At 33.6% G+C, this 19,931-nt stretch overlaps 1 protein-coding gene across 1 annotated transcript in view; it reads left to right on the forward strand.

The window, feature by feature from the left end:
• The first annotated feature begins 1 nt into the window (after position 1).
• The window catches only part of LOC127847342 (uncharacterized), a 65,717-nt gene continuing 45,787 nt past the window's right edge, over positions 2-19,931 (forward strand). The window contains exons 1-15 of the mRNA XM_052379187.1: positions 2-295; positions 2,417-2,510; positions 5,967-6,003; positions 6,400-6,520; positions 8,174-8,225; positions 8,822-8,922; positions 9,838-9,926; positions 10,314-10,360; positions 10,988-11,042; positions 11,593-11,662; positions 12,582-12,666; positions 12,817-12,897; positions 13,206-13,411; positions 18,088-18,142; positions 19,086-19,226. Coding sequence (XP_052235147.1) covers positions 128-295; positions 2,417-2,510; positions 5,967-6,003; positions 6,400-6,520; positions 8,174-8,225; positions 8,822-8,922; positions 9,838-9,926; positions 10,314-10,360; positions 10,988-11,042; positions 11,593-11,662; positions 12,582-12,666; positions 12,817-12,897; positions 13,206-13,411; positions 18,088-18,142; positions 19,086-19,226 — 1,402 coding nt within the window. The 5' untranslated portion in view covers positions 2-127. The remainder of the gene's footprint in view (positions 296-2,416; positions 2,511-5,966; positions 6,004-6,399; positions 6,521-8,173; positions 8,226-8,821; positions 8,923-9,837; positions 9,927-10,313; positions 10,361-10,987; positions 11,043-11,592; positions 11,663-12,581; positions 12,667-12,816; positions 12,898-13,205; positions 13,412-18,087; positions 18,143-19,085; positions 19,227-19,931) is intronic.

Genomic DNA, 19,931 nt, shown 5'->3' on the forward strand with positions numbered 1-19,931 from the left:
ACGTTGCTGTTCGAGAAAAGAGGACATATTGATTGCAGTACAGTACGTTAGGTACACTGTAACTTTCAGAATTAAATATTGTGTCTTAAACAAAGAGAAATAATGTTACACAACTTAATCTAAAAGGATGGGATTTACAACATTAAGTCAATGTCTATTAGTTACTGTCATGATGACGTCTTTGACGTCTCTGGTGACGTCAGCGGTGTACTTCGAAGAAGGTTACGACCATCATTACACATATTCTTCCGAGTCTGACATTCTGGGAGTGCATAACGTCACTACTATCATAAAGGTGAGCTCTAACATCTGTTTTATATGTTACGAATTTTTTAAAAAAACATTTATAAAAAATATGGTGTTTGTATTTCCATAATACATCAAAGTTTTATCAAAAGGATATCATCAACATTTGAATATGAAAAGAACAACAAACATTGTATTATATAATATTTCATAGAAATTGTATTCGAATAAATTCACTGTGGTATTAATATCAAACGACAACTTCCATGTAATACACAATCTCACAAATTGGCTTATTGTACCTGTATGAACTATAATTGACATTTACGTGTGTCGCATGAGCAATTCAACCTGCAACTGGCAAAGAACCGATCGAGTGTATGAGTATGTGTGCGTGCGTGCGTGCGTGCGTGCGTGCGTGTGAGTGTGTGTGTGTGTGTTTCAAAGTATTTTGCTGTACTTTCCGAGCCAGAAGCTGAATTATGCCTGGACCCGGATGGTGCCCCAACTGTCCTGCCTAGCTAACTTACTAGACTCACGGACGTTAGGACAAATTTTATAATTATAGCTGCCCATTTCCAGCTTTTTCGTTGTTACTGAAAACTTTTTCACTGTTTGGTTGCGTTTGCGTTGTGAGCGGAAGACGGAGTTCCCGGACAATATCCGACCTATATGGTGACCTCCAACCAATCTCACATGCTACCGGGAAACGGGAATTGAACCCGGGTCGCCTAGGTGAGACTGACAAACCGAATGGATCGAGTGTATGAACGGTTTTAATTCGCATGTATAGGCTATACACATCGAATTGTAATTCTCAATTCAAGTCGATTTGTATTGGCTGTTGCTTTGTATTAATTAATCACGCTAAAATGTGTTACCGTTTAATGTTTTGTTTTTTCATCTTATAAAGTACCTGAGGGTTGGGGAGGGGTGAACATAGGAATCGCTTTGTGTGTAGGACGGTCGGTCGTTTTTATACGCATATAATGTTATATGGTTGTGAAGCATTGCGTAGAGCTCATTGTCGTTTCGATAAAGAATTAAAGGTTTGCAAGTACTATGTTCATTAAAATAATATACAGACAGCCGAGCGAAAATGAACACGGGATATCATATACTTCGGTAATTTATATTACTAGTATCTTCTTTAAATTCTAATTCTTAACTGACAATGTAGTAATATTGCATTATTTACGTTTTAACTGCACGATTGTACCGTGTTGCTAGATTAACGTTGTCCATTATGTGCGTTAAAAACACAAGTCGGCATACCTTCGTTTGCAGACGTTTGTGCGTCGACGTGTTTTTGGTAGTTCATACATTCCACACTTTGTAACTCAAAATATGAACATGGGTAAAATATGTGATGCTAGAATCCAGTTCAACAAAATAATGCCAGAAAAGGTATATTTTTTATTGTTTACATTAACACCTTTCATAAATACTTTTGATTTGATACCAAAACATATCATTAATTAATTATATATATTTTTTATAAAATAAATGGATCGTGCGGCAAACCATTAGTTCTTATTTTTAAACAGTAGCCTTTCTCTCAGGACAACGGGTTTGCGCATGTGTAACCTGGTGTGGCATGGGGCATTAAAGGTATTGTACATTGGCATGCATGGATTGGTATAGGCGGTACGGGAAACATATGGTTTGTTGTTTTTCTTAATCGGTATGTTTTTATGAGGTGTTTTTGCATTAGAAAATACACAACTTGCAACATTTTTAAACGCAAACATCGTGTACACAGTAAAACCCACTATAGAATAGACAAATTGGCTGTAAGAAACAACTGTAAAACGTCATTATCAGTACTATATGTCGCCTCTGATATGTACCATCACTGTAAATATATAACCGCTATAATTTGTTTACTTCGACGTATAACCCCATCGTTGCAGACTGCCTTCGCAAACTTTCATAACAGTCCGATCGTTTCCTTTCAACCGATTATTTCACACGATAGTACACTGGTAGGAAAAATCGTATTCATGTTGTTGAATTCAGACCATGCATGGATCTGTACGAAAGCACTGTCAATATATATGTTGATGTCTGTTTCTTGTTCTTACATCTAGTCACATGCAAAATGCAATAATTCTACACGCCGTATGCAGCTCATAGTTACTATACCAAACGCAATCGGCTGTTCTTTCAGTTCCGGATACGGTCGGTAAATACGACATCGGAAGGCGGTGTCCTACATCAGTTGATGCTTGACAGTTTCGTCCAGCACTCGGAGAACGGCTTCGGTATAATTCTTGTTATTTATGCTGTAAAGGATCTTTAAAATCAAACGTCAGCATTGCAGCTGCTTGGTTATAAATTAAAAAAAAAATCAGTTGGCTTTGTCGAACCTCCAGTAATATGCGATGCACAAGAAGCTTAAATCAAAAGCCCGCTTCTGTAGATCTATGTACCCATTTCTATTTCGTAATTTGTAAGTTGGTGTTGCTGAATATTAGGAAAAGTTTTTCCAGAATATTCGGGGAAGAAGGTCAACAAAATGATCTAAAAATACTTTTTTCCGCAAAAAATGTTCTGTAAGAGCAGCAACTAGGCAAAATGTTTATTTAAATTTGAATTATTTTGTTATCAACGCTGAATGTTCGCCCTATATAGACCAAATTACATAACCTTTGTTGGATTTTTATTTCCAAAATTATCATTTAAAGGGATCTTTTCACGGTTTGGTAAATTGACAAAATTGAAAAAAGTTGTTTCATATTCGCAAATTTTTGTTTTAGTTATGATATTTGTGAGAAAACAGTATTACTGAACATTTACCATAGTCCAATATAGCCATTATATGTATCTTTTGACGATTCGAAAACCTTAAAATTATAAAGCGTTGCAACGCATAACGATTGAATGATTTGGAGAGTTCTGTTGTTGTCGTTTAGATTTACGAAACTACGAAGATTGCTTATATACGGTATAAAATACTATATCTGTGTACGCCCGGCGGAATAGCCGAGAGGGCTAATGCGTTTTTACTTTAGACTAATTTCAGGACTCCGGGTTCACTGGTTCGAGCCCTGGTACCGGCTACTTTTTTTTCCCTTTTTTAATTTTGTTCTTGATTTTTTACTGGAGCTTTTAAGATGCTCTTCCAATGTTTACATTTATCAATACAAAGCATTTAATGACAAACTTTAAAATATGCCAAAATCTGTGAAAAGGCCCCTTTAAAATTTAACTGTCATAAAAAATTCCGTGCGTTTAAAAAAGTAATCAAAAAGTGTCAAGTCAGTAATCCAGGTTTCACAATAAAACAATCATTTTACAATAAAGTGGATCGATATATTTTGCGTACGTTTAGAATTGAACATATAGAGCATGTTATTTAATAAAAGAGTTGAAAAGAGTAAGATTATTCAATTATGTTAAACCGCCAAGTTCATTGATTGAACATTATTTCACAATGATATTGTTAAGTAAATTTGTATGATAAGAATGTACACGCAAACATTATTATAAACTATTAATAAATCAGAGATAAGTTTTGTTGAATTATCCAAGCTCTTTTCAATTTTCTGTTGGCTATCCGGTAAGCGCAGTGGTTGGTACATCTGCTTCTGACCTTGGCTACCCGGGTTCAATATATGTTACCGGAAGATTATGATTTTGGTTTGGTGGTCACCGATCCGGCCCCCCCCCCCCCCCCCCCCCCCCTCCATAATACAATACCGAATCAAAATTGATTACAACTAAATAGCTGGACATTGCAGCTGTACTTCAAACATTGTGTCCAAACTTTCGTCAGTCTCGTAAGAAAATTAGGCAGGAGTGCTAGGGCACACATAATGCAGCCTTAGGTGCAGAAGGACCAAATAAGCATCAAAATAATAGTCGATTATATGCTATAAACATTCTTCATGTTTTAAAAATGTCTTAAAAGTCGATTAGAAAGAATAAATTCCCACAAAAAGTCTTGAAAAATACAATTAAATTTGGATTGCAAGAAATGCAAGCGACGTTTTTTTTTAAATAAAATACACCATGAATAATTGTATTTCATACAATTTTGAAATGAATTAACATCAGTATTTTTAACATGTGAGCAGAATGTTCAAACACGTCTACGGATGCCTGGATCTTTAACTCGTTTCACTTGTTGCTATGCTGCCAAATATTTTGCAAAACACTTGTCGCCAAAACAATCAATTAAACTTCATACTGGTGAAGACTATTGTAAACAAAACATATCATAAAGACGAGTTTATCTTTCTTTGTCAGTTTCGGTGATTTCAAACAAAAACGAGTACATATCGAATTTCACGTAGACGCTAAACTATGTAAATGTTTTGACATAAGGTAAAGTTTTTTAAGTCCTTTCAACAAGCGTATTATCGACAATGAACCAGGAAGAACCTATTCACAATCCGATTGGATATAGATAATATTTCCAATCAGATGCTTATTCCCATTTGCGTAGGTTTAAACTTTGAAAAGGTGCTCGAAGCAATGACTTGTTGGATCGAACTACATAACAACGTAAATGAAAATCACGTTTCTTATCAATGCCCTGGCAAGTTAGAGCTATTAATATGATACATGAGATCATTTACTTAGAGGCGCTCTACAATCCGTCTATCACTTATCAGTTCGTCTGTCTCAAGGGTTGTCGAATGACATCCTAAAATGTGTTGGTTTAATCCGCACCGGCTCGTTGAAATAGTGCAGAGAAGGCGAAATTGTTCATGATCAGTTCTTATCTTAAGCGTTTTAATAGATGTGTTTGATCATAAAGTGTTTATCTTTTGTCATCAATTCAATTAACGGACTTATCAAAACCTAGACCCATATTCGGAAGCTCCTTTCATTCACTTAAGTTGATTCCTTCGATTAAACACTCATCAGTGTCTCGACTTTTACTCCACGGGTCAGTGGTTCGATACCAGTTGAGGGTTACTTTCTTTTCTTCTTTCTTTAATTCTATTCTTGTTTTTTACTAGAGCTTTATAGATCAAATGTTTACATTTAACAATATAAAGCATTTAATGACAAAATTCAATACATGTCAAAATCTGTGCAAAGACCCCTTGAAACGTTGCATATCTATTTTCTAGCAATCAGCAATCACTTTTGATCTAAAATGAAACGAACTCTGATTTTCTCGGTTAATTAAGATTTCACTCGCTTAAAGCGAAATAAAATTAACGTCTCCCTAATACGCTTCCTAACTTTTTACAAATACGAGCTAAAAATGCTAATTAATCTAATTTCCACCCTAATAACATGTTCAAGTTTATTGCTCAAACTCACTATAGTCACTTAATGTAACATTATCTTATATTTTTCCTGCACGTAATTCTCGTACACGAACGTTGACGTGCACATATATCAACAATATTATTAACAATGACTAAATGAAACTTTATGAAACCATAAGATTATGTTTCTTGTAAATGCACGATCAATATATATTTATAAAACCATGAACCGAAAACTCCCATGCATTTACCAAAATTTCAGCTTACGTCAAAATTTACCAAAGATGTACTCTAAAACCAATATCACTCAGTAATATATAACTATAAGTTAAGCGTCTACACTTACATGGAAATCGGTAACATAACTCGGTTTATATAATGAAATAGTGTTATTAATTTAGTTACAGAATCTGCAATTTCACATTTTTACAGAACAGACAAAGTTCGTTCATAACAAATGATTTTTTTATAAAGGTTCTTTTCGTATTGCAGTGGCAGATAACCCGTTGAAGTGGGATCTCAATAACAGGTATTTTGAACCGCTTCTGCTTCCTCTACTACTACTACTACTACTACTACTAACTACTACTACTACTATTACTACTACTACTACCACTACTACTACTACTACTACTACTACTACCACTTTTTACTACTGCTGCTGCTGCTGTTACAACAACTACAACTACTATTACTACTACTACCACCACCACCACCACCACTACTACTACTACCGTTATCGTTTTTTTCTACTTCCACTACCACTGATGCTGCATCTGTTGTTGATGGGTTTCTTCTCATTTTTATAAGGAGGAGAAATGTGAAGGTTATGTTGATAATTAAACTAAGATGATTATGTTTCTGCTGTTTCTGCTTTTGATTATAATTGTATGCTGTTCTGTCAATTGTTCTGTTTTTTATGTAGGTTTTACTTAACTATTAACCCCGCGGGACTCGTTCAGTTCGTGCATTTTCACCCGGAAGAAATCCACGAGCTCCTTGCGTTGAAGAAAGTGCTGGTATCGACCTTGACCTCTTTAGTGCAGGTCAGTTTGGTGTTAATCGATCTTCAATATATGCAAGATTGAACGTATCAAATGTTTAAATAAATGTCAAGCTTTTTAATAGGTCGAATGTACATGTATTGTCTTTTTCTTGGAGCGGTCAGAAAAATAAAAGTTATGGCGTTTTCTGAAGGACAAAACACGGTGAGTACGCAAAATGAATTGAGACAAAGTGTCAATCCGCTTGTAACAACTATGCAAATGACGTTGACTTCATTTGTTAGAATAAATATTATATTACAAAAGTTGACTTAATTGTTCGCACATTTTTGGATTTAATTGCAGAAAGTTTTTGGCTTATATCTGCGCTGGTTTTATTTGAAACATTCAACTTTTAAAAAGTAGTTTATGACATAGTTTTTATTTGTAGATGTGCCTTGTTCTGTGAAAATTGGGCTTAATGCATGTGCGTAAAGTGTCATCCCAAATTAGCCTATGCAGTCCGCACAGGTTAATCAGGGACGACACTTTCCGCTTTAATGGTATTTTTCGTTAAAAGTAAGTCCCGTTTTACCGAAAATCTAGTTTAAGCGGAAGGTGTCGTCCCTGATTAGCCTGTGCGGACTGCACAGACTAATCTGGGACGACTTTTTACGCACATGCAGTAAGCCCAGTTTTCTCAGAACAAGACACAAATGAACCAATATCAGGGCTAGCGCTAGACCTTAATTGCTCTGAGCCAACAAGTTTTCGTTGATCGGCGCGCGAAAACTGATACAGTATTTTTCGGAGTACAAGACTTTAAACCAGACAAAAGTTACATGTGTAATATTCCGGTGCGTCTTAAAACTTGACAAAAAATAAGAATTTTACAAATTTTAAGTAGGCGTTCTATAAACGCACGAGTGATAATCTTTACCGGTTATTTGTTTGGCTGTTTAATGAAACAGTTTTATTTTAAATTGGCTACACTCTACTAAACGAGTAGAATTAGAGTACTTTGTATAAATTAAATAAACCTCAACTAATATAGTATTTTGCATTTGAGGGATAATATAGTTCATCATAGCTGTAGACACGTACATCGTTTTAGCAAATTATTATTGAAATCCCAACACACAACTGATAAAAATAAATGAGATAGCATAATAACATTCGTAATACAAACCACACTTCTGACTTTCAACGACAAATAAAACCAACAGTGCTCATTTATGTGGCGCAATCCCGAAAATACAAACATGTACAACGTCACATTATCCACATTGAAAGAGTGGGTGTATTGAGTTTTGTATAAAAAATTTTTAGCGGAGAGCACGGTGAGATCTTTTGATTTCCGCTCAAAGATTCGTAGTGCATTTTACTAAAACTGTATGGCGAATGATTGAAACTTACGTTAATCTCTAAATTAACTTCAAATCAAATACACTGTATCTTTATCGTAATGTTTTTATAAAAGTAATTACTGAAACATTTATGCTCATAATTCAGAAAATCCAGACAGATTTACTGTTGGTTGTTTGAAAAACACGCTTAACTGGACCCAGTGTCTAAACTGCGATATTTTTACAATGAAAATTGGACCAGCAAGTCCGAATGGTCCATAATCAGGGTTACAGATTGTACTGAATCTCAGTATTGTTAATTGGATCTGTGTACACAGGTCTCTTGCAGTTTACGATCTGTTTTATTTAGCTTCAAGACGGGCACTCTTGGGCATACGAATCGATGGAGGAAGATCATGCAGGTAATATATCTCCAAAAGCATATACTTCTGATTTAAGTTTAAGTAGCCAAACTGCAGAAACGTAGTTTTATATACTTCCTCCTCAGTTTGGAATAATCTAAGGTAAAGTTTTTTTTTACTTTAGATGGATAATGCAAGTGTCGTACATAATAACAACACATTATTTGTATAAGCTCATATAAGTTCATAACACACAACTATCTTTGGAATAACGCTCGTCAACCGATGTATAATTCTAAAGTATAAGTGAAGAATAGTGTATAGAACACAATCGTTTCTAGTGTTTTGAATTTCTGACACGGTTTTTTCCTAACCTAGGCGACCTCAGCTGGAACAAACCTCCCTTCATTAAGTGACGTATTTACCCACAGTCGGCCACAGTTCACGTCTTTTTTCCGTGGACTTGTTTCTCATACATTTATTTTTAAGGATATAATCGCTGCGTAAAACACGTTAAGTTAATTAAACTTTTAATAACATAACTTCTAAATGCGCCTGGATCAATTAAAGTAACCGGAAGTTAACAGGGGAAGTATTCACGCAAAGGAAATTAACCTTGTTCTGGATAAGACCAATAGATCACTGCTCATTTACAGGTCACTTGGATCACTCGTACGAAGCAAGCAGAACGATGGAAGGCATCAAACTCGTGAGGTCACATCGAAGTCTGAGGGAAGTACACAGACAACATTATAAGGTATGAAATTCGTGAGTTTACACTGCAGAGTGTGGGAAGTACATCGCCAGCATTACAAGGTATGAAGCACGTGAGGTCACTCTGCAGTCTCCAAGAAAAAAAAACACACAGGTTACATTCCACTAAATCATGTTGATACCTCCGTAGTTTAAAGTAGCTCCTATTGCTAAGTAGTTTCTTTTCTCGTTTGGTTTAAAAGCCATTCAGTGATCGCAGTCATGCATTTTATGGCAATTCCCTTTGTTCTATGTGCGTCTGCAACTTATTGGTGCATTTCTTTTGAGACTAAGTTGGAAGATGAATGTTTGTTCGTTTATTTCAATACTTTTGTAAAAAAATCTTAAGGTCTAAATTTTGTTTTCTTGGAGGGCTTGTATGTGGGCGAAAGGGGTTTTCTTATAAAATGCATAAAATGTATTCGTTAAATTGACACTAAGCTCGCGCAATCTGAAATTAAAATAATGCCTTCAAATTTTGCCCATTCATAATGGAAATCTATGAGCATTGGATAAATTGTAAATTCTTCTACAGCCTGATAGGGTAATAAGCTCGTGAGACCATTAAGTAGTAATAAAGGTCACATGCACAATCATTAGTTAAATATTTGAATGCATATGGAGATACTTTACTGTTTTCTTTGATAAGTTATTAGATCTTTCTTTTTACCACAACACGTTATAACAGCATTACTGGCGATAGTTAAAAAATAATCTTAAAATAAATCAATCAACCAACATTTCATTTCATTTTCTACTTATTTATAAAAAATTAAAATATCTGGCTTCTGGTTCAATTTATTACAATGTGCATTTTTACCCGCACATATGTGTAAAGCTTCTGTCTGTTTAGATATCAGAGTTTGAACAAAAACGGTCCCCTGGTGCTGAAGTGTAGTACGTTATATTCAAATTGTAGACGACCCACTTTGACGAGCGTCTGACTCCTCAGCTAGTTGAGGCCCTCGATAACATCACTCTGCAGCACAACCCGGATACTGTCACCTCGTAAGTGTCCTGATCACTTGGCTTCCCGTTTTTGAGAGCTTAACTGAATAGATGATATCAATGTCGCACGTTCTTCAGTGTCATTACTACGTGATATTAGACCGTAAGTTTTTGCGTGTCATTTTTGTACATTGCAGAAATAGTCCGTGTATTACACATTAATGCATAGAATTCACACAGAGTACGGACAATACTAGAACATTCAGACACAGCTTTTACATTTCAGACATAATCCGTATATATTCAATCACATTGAGCTTACATTCAATACAGAGTTGCAATCACAGACCGTATATATTTAAACACATCATCAACATACTTCAGAAATAGTTGTATATATTGCAAGCATTTCCATATATATTCGATTACAGTATGTAAATATTTCAGACATACAGTTGAGGGGTCTATGGATATAAAGGACGAACAGTTTGGAGGTAACTTCACTTAATGTATAGAGATTGCTGGGTAAGAGCTGATCAACTTTAGATAGCGATTCTAAGAAATAACGCATAAATATGACATTGGCGAGTTCCTTCGCATTTTCGTACCGAGTTATAAAAAAATATTCATTTTTATTTACGGATATAATATACTTATTACAATTAACAAACTGAAATTCCAGTTGCATAAGTAGCACAGTAATCTCATCTTTAAAATAGCGAGGTTCCTAAGTTATGGCAAGTAACAAATTGCACAGAAATTAGAGACAGGACACACACTTGTCAAACATTTAAATTATTTTATCGTTAAATGTCTTTAATAAGGACATTAACGTATATTATGAAGAACATCACTTGACGTCGCAAACATAGTACATCACTGTAATGAGCTTGACAACTGTATGCAAGTTGTCCCGAGATAAGGTTCAATCAAATGTTATTCCACGAATATAATTTCACAAAGGCACATTTTATTATTGGTCGCAACACAATGCTATATCTATGATTAAAACACACGACTACTATAAACATTATACCTGACAGTTTAGGCAATAAAAGCCAGTTAAAACTGTTCAATATTTGAATGACAATAGTTTAGGCATTCATGGTGTTTTTTTCCAGAGTTCCCGAAGATTTCTTCTATATCAAGAAGCAAGCTAAAACTAACACTGAAGAGGTAAGGCATTGACTATTACAATGTCAGTACGCAAAATTCGGAAATTACATAAAAGGATCAATCCTAATTATTTTTATTTTGAACCTGAGAGAGTGAGACAACTTACAACACATGGTCATAGATAAACTTAAATAAAACTGTTCACAGTTATTTTCATTTACCTTTCGAGCTTTGAATTGGTTTTTATTTCAGTTGTGAATATGTTGTATACGAACCTTCTTTTTTCAAACTAAGGAATGTCAATGTATTAAATGCAGCTATTTAGTTCAAATTTCGAAACAATTAAATATTAGTTACAGTGAACGTAAATAACAGTAATACAGAAAATATTTCTTCATTATAATGCATTTAATATAAAAAAACAGTTTGGTATAAACTGAATACTAGTTTTGTGTAGCAAATATAGCTTTGGATTTTCTCACGAGATCACTAGCTTTGTGCGATACAATTTCTGTTCAACGATTTTACATCGGAATTCTTATTTGACATTTTATGTGGAAACAAATAATGTAATATTAATTTAAATACATATTGCTGGATATAATTCAAGCAAGCACAACGATCTGGCACGAGACCACGCGCTGCACGAGATGTCCAAGGATTCCATTAGCGTCAAACCGGTGGGTATTTATGGATAGATTCACAAGAAAATAATATAAGTCTTTATTATATAATAGGTCACGTTTAAATGACAGTCTTAACATTTAATCCAGACGCGTAAACTGATATAGTTTTTTCATAACACAGTTTTGTTATTGTATTAAAAAAACATGAGCCTTGTATTCGCATTATCTCCCATTTCAAATGTTCAATCATGATTTAGTTACAGTCCGTCGTTTGTTATCTGTTTTCGTCGTTAACATTCTAAAACGGATTGTCAAATTCAATCAAATATAACCGTATGATCGATGTCTGTTCAGTGATGTAATTTTAATAAATGATTCACCATAACTTGCAATTATCTGGAAGCAAGTTCAAATCAAAGCTGTAAAAAAAATTCCATCAATATTTATTTCTGAAACAAGTGGCATAACTTTAAAATAATATCTGCTCAATGCTCCATGGGTGACCCTACTCCAAATGTATTGCGTAACAAAAACATGACCACTATTGGTTTGGTATTTCTTTTCTTAGATTATTTTATTGAACGCCTTAAAACATTTTAACAACAATCAACGGGATATTTTAAAATATCAGCAAAATAAATACACACAAAGAAATTATTTAAATAGAGGCTATTATATGTTAACTGTACAGATCAACAAACGCTATCGTGCTTTTCAATATTTAATTTATGACAAACAAACCAGGAAAATCATGGCCCTCCAATCATGTATATTTGTAAAGTCTCTCGAGTTAACATATAAACTTCTATTAACGTAATTTTAAGTAAGAAGATCTATTAAAATACTACTGAGGTCCATGTTATCGATGGCTATAATATGGCTTCGGGCAGATCTGTGTATCGCTAATTGTAATTATACATTTGTGAATGCTGTTTGCTTTGTTTTTAAAAAATCGATGCTGTGTTCATTTCAGAAACCAGAGAAGAAAGTTCGTTTGGCACAAGTTGAGGACGACATAACGAAATTCATGAAATGCGTTCATTTATATACCAGCAAATGTATGTTATTAAAAACCTAAAGGCTATACCCAGTTTCTTGAATGTCAGCTAAATATACTGTTAAACCCGCAATTTGCAACAGAATCGTTTTTCTTCACTTATTTGCCAAAAGAAATGGTGGTAACGTAACAAACTTATTTTTTCTTGCAGACGACCGTAACCGGACAGAATGTGTACATCAACTTCGTGGTTTGATAATGTCTCTTGAAAAGGATGATTTTCTGTTACTTGGTAAGTTATTAACAATTATAGGACCTAGTTTGCTACACGTTGAGTAAAAATAAGACATTCGGCACACATTTCCAGCTATAGCTATAATTGAAAATGCTCTGTTGAGGCGAAATAGTTATACCTTAATTCCGAAACACGATGAACCAACATTAGTGTATACGGGCGCGGCATTAAATTACTTTATTTATAAAGCAAAATACGTATGGACTGATTTGCAAATTATGTTTTAATATAACTCGATGATTAAAATTAAGTTAAAAGGCGGTATTTTTTTATTTTTCATACCAACTGGATTTTTTGCTTTCAAGGCAAAAATGCGTTAACGAGCCAATGTGACGTCAATGACACGGTGTGCGTAGATGAGAGGAATCTGTTCATCGACCTGATTGCAAGTGAAGGAAGTGCCGAGGCCCAATTACTCGTTCTGGATCACGTGATGTTACAGCCCAATGCTACTGAGGAGGACTTGAGGCGATGTCTCTTTCACGCCATAGCACTTCAGAAACCTGTTAAGGTGTGTTAATCTATGCGTATTAAACACGATTTATAACATATATCTATGCTCTACAGGTGAATCTCGCTGTAATGGTATTACTCACTGCCGTAAGTACGTCGATCTGTTCCCGAATCAAAACTGTTACATCCCCGTGTATTGGACAATTTTGAAATCACTCAAAAAAGTTCACCGATATGAGACGGATTATCACGCGCAAGAGCCACGTTCCTGAATTCAATGTTACGTTCGAGCATTCAGGTCAAATCTAATAACACGGCTTGCGTGGTCTATTAGTCGATCATGGTTTAACAGATTGTAAAAGAAACTGATTTTGAATGATGTGTTGTAGGCAAAAAACACCTGCCTACCTTCAAGAGCAATGTCAATATTTAAAGTCAAAATAAGGACTTCATAGCCAAAATAAATACTTCATAGTACAGCTTGCCCGTTTTATAAGTTGAACAAATATTGAAAATAACGTGGCACAAAATAAGAGTGACACATTAACCTATATTTGACCGCGTATAAAGTAAACTTGCTAGGTGGCTACCATACAGATCTAAACTACTAAACTTTTAGTTCAAAGTAAAATAATTTATTTACAGAAATTCATTGGCGGTAACTTAAAGTTTTTATTTAATAAATCTTTACATATATTCAACTTTATTTTTCGGTTTGTCGGACACACGAATCAAGCGTTACCTAATTTAGGTTATGGTCATCCTAAGAGGTAACATAAATTATTATGCGTCAAAAGCATATGTTAAGAGTAAAGCCAGTTTACTCTGTAATTTTATCATGCATATAAGGGTTTTGAAATTACATTCTGCGAATAATAAACCATACAATATAAAGAAGTGAACTCCAGCTGCTGGAGCAGTATTGAATTTTCATTAAAAACAATTAGTTGGTCCTTTATTTAAGGCAAGTGACCAATTGCCCAAACATTACAAAACAGCGCAATACAGCACAATACAAACCAACATAAACACAAAATATGAATAAATCTGGGGTCACCGCCTTGGAACGGTCAATGCAAAGCATTGGGGGTTTAAACCTGGTTATAGAGCGCTCAACCTCACACTTGGCCCAGCAATATTCATAATACATTTAAGTGTTAATAAAATTTAACGTCATAGCATTGTAACTCAAATTAAACAATAATAAAAGGGAATTAAAACGCATTCAATTCAATTACTATTTAATTAGTCAATTGCATTGAAGATACAAGATACAAGAGTAACAGAATTACAACTTTTTGACGAACGATCAAATAAAACTATTAACAATTGTCAACTACATTCCTTCTTTATAGAAAAGATTTGAGAATATAGAATCATAGAGTTAATATCTCAGATAATCATCGCGCAAATACAGGAAGAAGCAGCACTAATGGGTGTAAAAATTCCATATTACATAGCTTGGTTGTTTATGTGACTGCTAAACAAATTAAAAATAATTAAATCAAACAAGAAAAGCCTATCAGAGAGAAAATATAAATAAAATGGAACGTTATAAACCCAATGACCTATGCATGTAGATTACAACTGGGAAAGTCGGTCGTATGACGTCACAAAAATCCATAATGACATAATGACGTGAACAAATTCCAAGGGCAGTACTAAATAAAAATATTGATGGGGCTGTGCTACTAATAAAACAAGTTTAGGTGATTTAATATATTAAGAAGCAAATGAATAAAAATGGTAATTCCATTAAAGCGACATTATTGGAATCAAACAGTATATAGGTGTTTTGACAACTGAAGACATAAATGATTTGATGTACGATTTGAGTCCAAATGTAGTATATATGCAGATTTGTTCATACGACACAATGACACAATTTTATTTAACAGTGAAAAATGCCTATAATGTAGTATTCATGCAGATTTGTTCATACGACACAATGACACAATTTTATTCAACAGTGAAAATGCCTATAATATCACTAATGATTCCAAATTTTAAGGGAAGAAAGATATAGTGAATCGAAAACCATCAAACACGTGTTTTTAAGTACATAAGCATCGTATCCTTTTGATAAAAACAAGTTAATTAAATTGAAAAGTTTAATATGAACATTTGGTTTAACATATTTTAATTTGCGGACAAGCTTCAAAACATCTCCGTAAAATGATGGATGGGAGATTCCATTATTTAAATGCCATTTTAAAGAAACATTATATTTTGAAATTAAATACTTAGAGTAAAATATAGCAAATTTATTTCTTAGGTTATGATACAAAAAGCCTTGTTTTAGCAATTTTTTAGTTAATATTAGATTACGATCATTAAAATCTTTAATACACGAACATGCTCTGCGTACCAACTGCGAAATGTAAATACCATAGGAAGGTCCTTTAAGGATGTTGCCATCTAGAAACGGAAAATTCACAATTTCAAAGTTAAAATCGTCCCGTTTGTCGTATAAACTAGTTTTGATCAAATTATTATTAATAGTTAAATGTAAGTCTAAATACGCAGCGTCTGTATTGGATATACACGATCTATTTAAGACTAGTTCTTTTGGGTAGATTTTGTGAATATATTGTTAAAATAATGGATTATCTAAATTAAGTATGTCATCAATGTACCTACTAGTAAGGTTAAAACAATTAATCAAATGTACTTGCTTAGTTTTAGATAATTCTAACATAAATTCGCTTTCATAACAATATAAAAAAAGGTCAGCTATAAGTGGCGCACAATTAGTACCCATAGGAACGCCAATAATTTGTTTAAATATTTTACCATTAAATTCAACAAACAAGTTATCCAAAAGAAAAGTAAGTGCTGCACAAAAGTCAAGACCAGTCCAAATGATGTAATCTGATTAGTAAAAAAAGCTGTTTTAGTGTTTAAAGCTAGATACAAACATTTCTCTCTAGCAAAAGTTTTTTCAATCAAAGAAACAAGTTTGGATTTTATTAAAGCGTGAGGAAGCGTTGTATATAGTGTCGAAAAATCATAAGTACTTACCTGTGACACCTTATATTTTTTATTTTCAATTTTATCAATAACTTCTAAGGTGTTTTTTATTGACCAAAATAGGTTAATATTACTATTTTCATAAACTTTATTACAAAATTTAGCTATATGATATCTAATAGCACTCAATGCAGATGTAAGATACACTGATAATTGTTTGGTGGTACAAGACACTGAATTAGCGATAAAACGACTTTTATATGGCGTCTTATGTAATTTAGGTATCCAGTAAAGTGATGGCAATTTCTTGTCAGTAATATTGACTATTACATTTAACTTTATGCATTGGGCAATATGGTCGGTAATAATTTCATTAGGTTGCTTATTGTACTCACAATATGATGTAGTTTGTGAAAGTTCTTGTGAAATAGTTTGAACATAAAACACTCGTCATATTATGATAACATTATTAGCAGCCTTATCAGCAGGAACTAAGACGAATTTAGATTTTAAGTCTTCAAGCAATTTACAGAGATTTTGTTTATTAAATTTAGGTGAATGTGGTAGGGCCAAAGGATGTGTATCATAAAAACATATTTTATTCATTGCCATACTAAATATTTTTGTTTTCCAATCATTGAGTGCAGTAATTTCAGCATTTTCCTTCCTGCACTATTTAGTGCAATAATCATGTACGGATGTTACGATATTCTTAATACAGTCATCAAAATCATCAGGAATAGGCAGTCTGTACTTAGGGCCTCTGCGTAGCAAATTTCTAAGGTTTTTATTTTGAATGAAATTAAGGTCCCCAGTAATAACATGTCCAACTGGACCATATATATATTTAGAACTAGTACAGTCACATAATGTAGGACAATTTCTTATTACATTTATATCTGTGGAAATAGAATTATAATTAAAAACGATACTTCTTACAGGTTTACTATATTTGTAGCAAATAAGTGGTGATTCAGTATTGCGGAAATAAGTGGGAATCAACCGACGTACATTTTTATCATTGAATATTTTAGGAAGGTCAATTAAATCAAGACCTTTGTTACAAAACTCAATTTTGATACGATTTCTAGTTTTGTTAAGTACATTTTCAATAAAAGGTTTAAGATAGTAGTCAGTGAAAGATTCAATAATACAAGCACATTCATATAGAGGGTCAGATTGAAGTAAAATAAGTTTACATTCCTTATCAATATGCGCCAACGAAGAAACAGAAAGAGAGTAAAGTGCACTTAGTAATTTATGTTTACCCTCATTTTGTTATACTGTGTAGCAATCATTTAAAGAAAGCAGACGTTTAAATTTACGCCTTAAGTTACCATTTTTCCTAATGCCATGTGAACGTTTATTTCTTAGACGTTTACTAAACAGAGAAAATGAATTAAAAAGACGGATTTTATCGACCGAAAATCACATTTGAGGATCATACTTGAAATTCAAAAGTCATAATGTTGCCTTATTTATCACAGAGATTTTTCTAGATATTGCATTGCTTCATGTACACAATACATGGTGATTATTGCTAATAAAATATAGAGTGAAAAATATACTTATTTAATTGAAAGGATGCCAGTCCTTTTACACCGTTGATAAAACATTTATTTTTTTTATTTATTTGAAGCTACTATAATTTTTAAATATATTGCAATGTGTCAAGATTTACCGGAAAATCTTACAAGAATTGTACAACCTATGATATCAATACATTTTATAGTCGGCGAAAATCAATTATTTTGTATTTACTAGGAATTGGTCAGCCTTGTGGAGAAACTATGCTTCGAAGACGGCCACCAACCTGGTGGTAAATACACGTGCTTCATACATTGATTTTATATTTATTTTGCACCAAATTAAACATAAAGTCGACATTAGCATCAAACGTGCAATCTAAATATGGCTATACATTTGCCATAATGACCGTATTGTTAACCCTTTCCTTTTTCCGTCAGTGTGTCCGTCTGCAAATACTAATATAATTTAAAATAACATACGATTAAACCGGATCCTGTGATTTCTCAGAGAAAAACTGATTATACTTAAATAGAACTGATTTACTTACACGTCACAATGTGTTAATTATTAAATATCGTTCATTTTTTTCTTGACGTCAGCGTTCATGCCATTGTAACTGTAAATGCAAAAAATAATATTATTATTACCCAATACCTACGCGAGATACGATGATGAAATTTGGAAATCTCACTTGCCTGTATGTTTTTCTGTTGTCTTGTTGTCCTTCTGTTTGTCTGTCTGTCTGGTTTTCCGTCCGTCCACCCGTCTGTCTGTCTTTCTTTCTTTCTATTCCTCCGAACGCCTGGTTGTTTTTGCTCAAAATCTGAAATCCTCGGAAAGTATATACGATAGCACCAACACTTTTGGAAAGCATATTAAAAGTTGTGTTAGGATTAACATTTCAATCTCACATTTCTTTTTATAACAAATGTTATGTACAGTTACGCAAACTACCATTTTTAGTTTTGAGTCCGGTAAACGCATGTTAAAACTAGTATTGATAATATTTTTACATATTGACAAACTTTTTAATACAAGAACAACTCACATGTTAAATAAAAGTGCCTAAAGAAGGTTAATTTTTTTTTATGAAACGGGGAATAAACTCCTGTATCGTCTGCAATTCGATTTAGGCTTATCCAACATTCTATTAAATGACGAGTTATTTATGTAATTTGCTATAAGAGGCTGACCCAAAAGTATAATGCAGATCTGAAAAAATGACTTCTTAGATACCCCGGCACTGACAAAAACCCGTAGGCGGGCGTGTCTCACACTTGGAGCTATTGCCAAGTCATTGCATGTCCCAAACAACACGGAGTCGAATAGGATCGTGGAGCGTATAGAGAACTGGCTTGATCAACACAATGAAAGTAAGCGACAACTGTAGTTTTTAGTCTTTCAATAGGCTTGATGTGACGCACATTTGTGCGTTAATATCTTATTGAAACAATATGTATTCATACACGACTTAAATCCGTATCTCAAAACATCACATCAAATAATTTCTCCGTTCAGTTTCCTGGACAATCATTTAAAGGGGCCTTTTCACAGATTTTGGCATTTTTTAACTTATTTATTAAATGCTTTATATCGATAAATGTAAACATTGGATCGTAAAAGCTCCAGTAAAAAATCAAGAATAGAATTAAAAAAAGGAAAAGAACATTGCCCGGACCAGGTTTCGAACCAGTGACCCCTGGAGTCCTGTCAGAGTCCTGAAGTAAAAACGCTTCAGCCTACTGAGCTATTCCGCCGATTACACATACTTAAAATATTTTATACCTTATATAAGCAATCTTCGTAGTTTCACAAAATTTAACGACAAAAACAGAACTCTCCAAATTATTCAATCATTTCGCGTTGCAACGCTTTATAATTTTTAGGTTTTAAAATCGTCAAAAGATGCATATAATGGCTATATTAGACCATGGTAAATGTTCAGTATTACTGTTTCCTCACAAATATCATAACTAAAACGAAAATTTGCGAATCTGAAACAACTTTTTTCAATTTTGTCAATTTACCAAAGCGTGAAAAGATCCCTTTAATACAAAAATCCATTTAAAAACAACATA

This window comes from Dreissena polymorpha, chromosome 10, assembly GCF_020536995.1.
Source record: "Dreissena polymorpha isolate Duluth1 chromosome 10, UMN_Dpol_1.0, whole genome shotgun sequence".
Taxonomy (NCBI): Eukaryota; Metazoa; Mollusca; class Bivalvia; order Myida; family Dreissenidae; genus Dreissena; species Dreissena polymorpha.